The 8,470-nt window shown below is 39.4% G+C and overlaps 1 protein-coding gene across 1 annotated transcript in view; it reads left to right on the forward strand.

Moving 5' to 3' along the window:
- Positions 1–7,308, forward strand: part of LOC130922322 (tribbles homolog 3-like) — a 30,337-nt gene extending 23,029 nt beyond the window's left edge. Inside the window, exons 3-4 of the mRNA XM_057847045.1 lie at positions 2,028–2,320; positions 6,059–7,308. Coding sequence (XP_057703028.1) covers positions 2,028–2,320; positions 6,059–6,554 — 789 coding nt within the window. The 3' untranslated portion in view covers positions 6,555–7,308. The remainder of the gene's footprint in view (positions 1–2,027; positions 2,321–6,058) is intronic.
- Positions 7,309–8,470: the final 1,162 nt, after the last annotated feature.

Here is an 8,470-nt window from a genome sequence, read left to right on the forward strand (position 1 = left end):
TAAATCATCGGGGGCATGAACCCTACTTGACACAAGGTGTATTTTATTACTCTATGACGTCACATGGCCACGCTGCCTTACTTAACAGTGTCACTCTAACTATGTGAGGTAGTGATTTAAATACACTACAAGGTGTCAATGGCGAGATTTACAATAATAAGACATCAAGCCAATGAGTGTGTTTTGTCCCTCGATTGATGCCATAGTTTCCTGTCTATTTTAATTCACGTTCATTTGAATGTTGTCTTCACAACAAGACTCCTGATAATGGCTCCCAGCATCATAGTTTGCATATTGTGACTAAATATTGCCATCCAGTGTATTTTTTGAGGTAAAATAGTTGCTAAAATGTTTAAATATAGTTTGACCAAAGTCTGAGTAAGTTTTATGTGTGTATTGCTCATCTAGTTTGATTGTGAATGCCAGTTCTCGCTGCATTGTTCTGTTAACTGTTCTGTTAACTTTTCTTCTTGTGAACATTATTTTATGAGAGATATGAGAATTAGTTTTGTTGCATTTTCACTATATGATAACTTATGTGTGTTGTGAAAGAGTTGCCGAAGCTTATGCCAATAAACGGTGCGGTCCGAGCTACGAATTTCAACTCCTGTGTCCACTCTCCTTTCTGTCTCCCACTTTGGATTAAAGAAATTAAAGAGTCAGTCAAGGGAAAAAACGCACTCATGGCCTTGATCCCTAATTCATGTAAAACTCGCCATTGACACCTTGTGGCATATTTACATCATTATCTTACATAATTAAAGAGTGACACTTTTTTTGTGTGTATTTTATCTCAGTGACACGTGGAATTCGGGCAGCGTGGCACTGTGACGTCAACAACAATGGCGACCTACTAGTTGAAATAATTTTTCAAATTGTATAAAAATTAGGGCTGTCAAAATTATCGCGTTAACGCGCGGTAATTAATTTTTTTGATTAATCACGTTAAAATATTTAACGCAATTAACGCACATGTCCCGCTCAGACAGTATTCTGCCTTTTGGTAAGTTTTACAGCAAGCTTTTTGTGCTGTCTAACAGCGAACTCTTGTGGTCGCTTTGCGACATGGTTTATTTTTTTTCTTGCCAGTTCAATATGGCTGTCTCGGGCTGACGCCTACGTTGTAATGTTGTGCTTATATGATCCTTGGACAAGATTTGTCCGTAAGTATGGTTGTTGTAAAGAATGTACATATTATGTTAGTAAGCGAAATGTTCTATTTTTTGTATGAGATGCTTTTTGTTTATGTTTAGTGAACCTGTATAGCGTGCTAAGCTAACATTGTTGCTAATGCAATGCTTGTGTACTTTTTTTTGTTGTAGTTTTACGACGGTCTAAAGAGGACAATGGTTTGAGGCTATTTTATTAATAAATCAGATGAAAAAGGGAGAAATCTGATTATTAAGCCGTCGTTCACTAGCTGTCTAGCTTTGGAAAAAGTAGACGCTTCGGAGTGAGGACAGCATAGACAGATTTAAATGACAGTAGAGTGAAATGCCCACTACAGTCCTTATGTACCGTATGTTGAATGTACAGTGGGGAGAACAAGTATTTGATACACTGCCAATAGGTTTTCCCATTGGCAGTGTATCAAATACTTGTTCTCCCCACTGTATATATCCATCTTGTGTCTTATCTTTCCATTCCAACAATTTATTTTACAGAATATATATATAATTTACAGAAAAATATGGCATATTTTATAGATGGTTTGAATTGCGATTAATTGCGATTAATTACGATTAATTAATTTTTAAGCTGTAATTAACTCGATTAAAAATTTTAATCGTTTGACAGCCCTAATAAAAATGAAAACATCAAGAGTTGAAATAGTTAAATAACTAGTTGAAATAATTTTTCACATTGTATAAAAATGAAAACATCAAGAGGGGTTTCAATATCAATTTATAACGTGTACTAACATTTATCTTTTAAGAACTACAAGTCTTTCTATCCATGGATCCCTTTAACTCGGATGAGTATTAATTCCACGAAGGCATTTAATATAATACAAGGTATGGTTACAGGTCTTGCCCCTGCCCAGCTATCAGGAGAAGTTGGCTGCCTACGCCCGGCTTGGTCGCCACGCCAACATCTGCGGCCTCCTGGACACGGTGATACAGCGGGACGCCGCTTACCTGTTCCTACCCGCCCACCACGGCGACATGCACGCGCATGTGCGCAGCAGCAAGCGCCTTGGCGAGGAGGAGGCGGGGCTCCTGTTCGCTCAGATGCTCCAGGCCGTGGCGCACTGCCACCGCAACGGCGTGGTGCTCCGGGACGTCAAGCTGCGCCGCTTCGTCTTCATCGACAGATTCCGGTGAGTGCAACAGTGGCCTGTAGTTTTTGGGGTGAAATGTGTAACAGTCGTAGGATAAATGAGAAACTGGTTTGCTAACCAAAGCAGCAGCACCTACTAAATTATGTCAGCATAGACGGGTCTTTTTTTTAAAGGGTGCCATTTGAATGTAACAGAGGGGTCATTTTGTGCTAAAGCAGTGGTTTTTGGCAGCCCTTTTAATTGTCGTCTTAGTCCGTCTTTTTGACGAAAAACGTATTAGTCTTAGTCATATTTTAGTTTCTTCAAATGTGTTCGTCTTTGTCTAGTTTTAGTCAACAAAAACTTCAACAAATTTCCTCTAGTTTTAGTCGACAATTCTCAAAATGTTTTCGTCAATAAACTTAGTTTTAGTCCTTGGATAAATATATAAGGCGAAAAACACTCAGGTGACTTGAAGTTCCGCTCTGACACCCCCAATTTATCCAACTTTCAAAATTGTTCGATATGCATCATTGGAAAGCTTAAAATCTCAATTTTCTGGGGGGAAAAAATTTTGAGCAGGAGGGCATTTAAAAAAAAAAAAAAAATTTTTTTTAAACAGCACAACCCTATCTGGAGGTGAGAGCACGCGAGAACAGAATTACAGACGCCATGACTTTAACGAGATATTATCGCGTACTTACTTTGTTTCGATTCAAAAACTCCATGTAGCATGTATCACTGAGTGTCAAGACACAGCTGTGAATGGCCACAGCTGGATTTTTGGGGGATTTTATGGGTGAAACATGGTAATATCACAAGGGTCGCGATTAAGAAATCGCAGACATCAAGGAGTGGTCGAGATTTTCTTTTTCGTATATTTACCTTTTTAAAGTTTTTTTTTTTTCAATTTTTTTTTGTTTGGATCAATTATTTATCATCTAAAATATTGGAGAAAATGCGACAGTAACAAAAAAAATACAATTAAGCGATAGTTAAGAGGTAGATATCCGTGACTTTTTTACAGACGCCATTTTTTTCTGTGTGACATAATTTGTTTAAAAGTTTAAAATATGTGAATAATTTTTTAAAGTGTTTTTATTTTTTTAAACCAAAATATGAGATCTCAATGAATGATTCTAAGCTAATAACGACAGACATTTTGAATAATAAATATAATTCATTACCTTCGTTTTATGGCTGGGTTGAAACAAAAGCGGTTGCGCGACGCCTGTAAACGGGGATTTTCAGGGTAAAACGGACAAATTAAAAATAATTCGGGGGCTTCATGTGCCATGATTCTGCTATGGCAGCATATAGACATATTGTTCTATTAAACACAACAGTTGTTTTATCTTAAAATACAGCAGTTTGTTTTAAAAAGGGGTGCAAGAGCAGAAACTGCTTTTTCAGTCTTGTCTATGTTTTCCGCCATAAATAAAAAGTTTCAACAATTTCGAATGAACTTTGACAGATTTAACCCGACATAATTGTAGTCTACAAGGACATCAACATCTTCATGATGATAATACATACAGTAGGAAAACATCACATTCTTTGCAATTAATTAAACTCACCTGTATGCCACGAACTGTATGTAAAAAGTTTTCCAAGAGTTTAAGAAGACACTCACAGTCACTGGGCTAAATGCTAATGCTAACACATACGCTATGCTAACGCTACAAGTTAGTTTAGTGTGTTTGATGATTACTCAGTACACACTTTAAAAGGCTAAAGCAACATGACATCGCAAAAATAAGAAAACAAAACATATCAAGCAGCACCTGACACATGTTTCGCAAAAGGAGCCTGGAATGGACACGCTGTGCGTTGGTTGGAGGAGGCGCAGCACGTCACACGAGTGACACGACCAAACACTGCTAAGATGCGCTAACTATAATACGATAAGAAAATACCACACATCGTGAACTTATTGTGAGAGAATTTTATTCATGCTTAAAACACAACCATTATACATCATATTAGATGGAGCTGAAACGAGTACTCGAGCAACTCGAGTAACTCGAGTTTAAAAACTGATCCGAGTAATTTTATTCACCTCGAGTAATCGTTTATTTTGACAGCTGTAAGCGTCACGTTTTGCTCGGACTACTTTTAATGCGGGACAACGCGCTGTCACGTGCGGAGAGGAAGAAGGGGGGAAAAAAAAACTTACTGCAGCCGACAGCCGCCACAAACGACGCCGACGTTGCTAAATACTAGCCCGCACGATGCTACGTTGGTACAGGTAGCGTCTGATGCGTTTCATAGAGATCACATGTATGTTGAACTAGATGCCAAATGACAGACTCGGCCGCGTCTGGGCAGCGTTAGTAAACAGCCGCCATCTTAAAGCAGTACAGCGCTAAGCGCTAATAAAGAGCGCTAAGCGCTAATAAATAAGATTAACGTTACTGTCGCTACTAGCTCACGTAACGTTAGCCCTGCGGAGGGCTAGGTTTCAATTAATTATGACCACTGTCGATGCGTGGCTAACGTGTCTTACATACAGGCTTTAACATAACAGCATTGTGGAGTGATGAGGGTGTAAAATAAAAACTTAATCATGCTAACTATCAATTTTAGCTCAGTAGTCATTGCTGGATAAAACACCAAGTAGCACTGGTCCCTAATGTGCTCCTATACAGCCTGTATCATACATTTATTTTGAACACTGCAAAAACTCAAAATCCTATCAGGACTTACAGTTTAGACTAACTTAAAACTTAACTAGAACTTAAAAATGGCTTGACACAAAGAGAAATTCAATTGAAACACGTGGGAAAACTTTTAAGTGATGTGTGTTATCAAGCGTAACGGCATTTTTAGGTAAGATATATATATATATATATATATATATATATATATATATATATATAATTTTTTTTTTTTTTTTTAATAAGATCTAAAAGTTTTTTGAGTGAAAGCAGTGAATTAGTCTTTTTTTTTTTTTAAATTCTAGTTACATCTGAGATGCAATTGTTGGCTGTTTTCAACAATATACATCGAAAATAAAGACATCGATTGACTGAAAATGGTTCAAGATTAGATGAAATGTCTTGTTTTCTCATGTATATTTATAATTGCTCTTCACGTAATAATATGTTTGTTTTATCCGATTACTCGATTAATCGATAGAATTTTCAGTCGATTACTTGATTACTAAAATATTCGATAGCTGCAGCCCTACATCATATTTTGTATGCTTTTGTTATGCTTGCATGAGAACATTGTAGCATACAGCATCATTGTTATATTAACCTGTTTGAGTGTGCCTTCCCATAGCCTTGACTATTGTAGACTTTATCACAATACGCCCAAATATGGACTGTTATGTTCCTGTGTTTTCCAATATGCCCAGAATGAATATAATGGGCGACTGTGGCTTATCAGACTGAGCTGGTGTTCAAGGTCATTACTTGAGGTGTTTTTCCGCTACTAGAGATGTTTTTCTGTAACTTGAGATGTTTTTACCAGGATATGCTATAGTAACTTTCGGTTTTGTTTCTATTATGTCAACCCATAAATAGAGGCATGCCCTGCATTTCTCTTTTGTCCACGTGCGGAGAGGACGCTTTGTGCGTGGCTCCGCGTCTGTACCCGAGAGCTCTTGTTCACAAAGCCTTCGAAGCAAAGCAATCCATGGTTGGGGTCTGATTCATTTCTCATCGAGCTATCGAGTTGACCCTTGTCTTGGAGTTCAAAATTGAATTTCCTTCACATCTTTGACTAAAACTATGGCGAATTTTATCTCGTCAATCATTTCTACCCACTGATGTAACCCGTTTTTCCATGCAGGACGCAAGTGGCCCTTCTCGGTCTGAACGACTGTGTCCTCCTGGAGCGCGATGACTGCGACTCGCTCACGGACCGCCACGGCTGCCCCGCCTACGTGGGCCCCGAGCTCCTAGCCAGCGGCAAGGCATCATACTCTGGCCGCGCCGCAGACGTGTGGAGCCTGGGCGTGTCCCTGTACACCATGTTGATTGGACGATACCCCTTCCAGGACACCCGGCCTGCAGCGCTGTTCGCCAAAATTCGCCGCGGGGCCTTTGCCGTCCCCAACTGGCTGTCGGCGCCGGCCAAGTGCTTGATCAGCTGCATGCTCCGGAAGCGTCCCGACGAACGGCTGCGCGTTTCCGAGTTGCTAGCTCACCCATGGTTGAGCAGTTACCGCACGCCGTCGCAATATGCAAACCCGCGCCGTTGCTCGGGGCAAGCACCTGAGTGGAAAAATGAGGACGACGATGATGGCGGCGACCAGGTGGTGCCCACATTCACCGAGAAACACTAAAAAAAACGAATAACTACTCCAGAGTCCTGGATTACTTGAGCCTCAAGTGCCTTCAACCTTCTTGCCGACGTGGCTCTCTTTGAAATACTGAATAAGTAGAAATTAACCACCTTTGTGCGGTGTCAGTCAACATTTTCCCGTCAAATTTCGGCTGAAATTTCAAATTGCAATTTGACAACAACTTAAATTTTTGTTTTGTTTTTACCTCACTTAATTTAGTCATGTGGTCATGTCGCAATGTTGTTGTTGTTGTTCAGGAGAGCGACACCACTTCCTCTCAGTCTACCTCGGTTTTTGTCATTGCGCTTCCTCCCACTTGTTTCTGAGACGCGGTTGCTCCACAATTTTACAAGACACCATGTGAAAGTTTTCTTTTTACCAAATCAGACTGACTTGGAAGCAGCTAATGTTAATTAAAAGCCTACTGGTTAATGTAAGAGCCCCCATAACAGCTGCTCATTAAATAAAGATATCAAAAAAATGTTTTGGTTTATTTCTGCTGTTTTTGCCACTGAAAATATTTTCAATGCTAACGCTATAGGTTACATTTAGTGTGTGATGATCACTCAGCACAGACCTTTAAAGGCTAAAACAACATTGCATATTCCTTTTTGCCAAGTTATGAAAACAAATCTTACCGTGTGTGTTTTAAAACAAGCAAGCCTGGAGAGGACACTGATGAGTTGGTGGGCAGCACGTCACATGAGTGACACAATAAGACACTGCTACGATGGAGGCTAACTACATATAAAAATGTCACACATTGAGAACGTGACGGATTTTCGTCTCGTCAGACGAAAACTGGTATTCGTCTCGTTATGTTGTGTCTCCCAAGACACGTTTTTCGCTCGTTATCGTTTCATCTTTTGGAAAAAAATTCTTCGTCAACGAAATATTTCCGTTGTAGTCATCGTTGATGAAAAAAACGCTGGGCTGCTGTTTAAAACCTGATAGACATTTTTGTGTTAGAAAATTCATTAAAAGGGGTAGGCGTTAAAAACCAATTCACTTTAACATAGTTCTCTGACAACTACAGTGGTACAAAAAAGTATATGAACTTAATGGAATTCCTCACATTTATGAATAAAATCATCAAATGTGATCTGATCTTTGTCAAAATCACACATGAAAAAACAGCATCTGCTTTACCTAAAACCACTCAAAACATTTATAGGTTTTCATATTTTAATGAGGATAGTATGCAAACAATGACAGAAGGAAAAGTAAGTGAATGAAGACGTTTAATATTTTGTGCCCTCCCTACTTTGGAAGCAATAACTTCAACCAGACACTTCCTGTAGCTTCAGATCAGTCTTGGCCCATCAGTTGGCCCATTCTTCTCTACAAAACTGCTCTAGTTCAGTCAGATTCCTTGGATGTCTGGCATGAATCGCTGTCCATAGGCAATGCCACAGCATCTCAATGGGGTTTAAGTCTGGGCTTTGACTTGGCCACTCCAGAACGTGTATTTTGTTCTTCTGAAACCATTCTGAATTTGATTTACTTCTGTGTTTTGGATCGTTGTCTTGTTGCAGCATCCATCCTCTTTTCAGTTTCAACTGTCTGACAGACGGCCTCAGGTTTTCCTGCAAAACATCCTGATAAACATTTGAAATTCATTCTTCCATTGATGATTGCAAGTTGTCCAGGCCCTGAAGTAGCAAAACAGCTCCCACCACCATGCTGTTACTCCCAAACAATTCAACTTTGGTTTCATCAGTTCACAAAATATTTTGCCAAAACTGTGGAGTGTTCAAGTGCCTTTTTGCGAACATTAAATGACCAACAATGGTTTTTTAAGACTGCGACGGCTTCCTCTGTGGACTCATCATATAAACACCATTCTGGGCCATAGTTTTAACTATAGTTTATGTGTGCACAGAGATATTGGACTGTGCCAGTGATTTCTGTAAGTC

This window comes from Corythoichthys intestinalis, chromosome 9 (genome assembly GCF_030265065.1).
Source record: "Corythoichthys intestinalis isolate RoL2023-P3 chromosome 9, ASM3026506v1, whole genome shotgun sequence".
NCBI classification, from domain to species: domain Eukaryota; kingdom Metazoa; phylum Chordata; class Actinopteri; order Syngnathiformes; family Syngnathidae; genus Corythoichthys; species Corythoichthys intestinalis.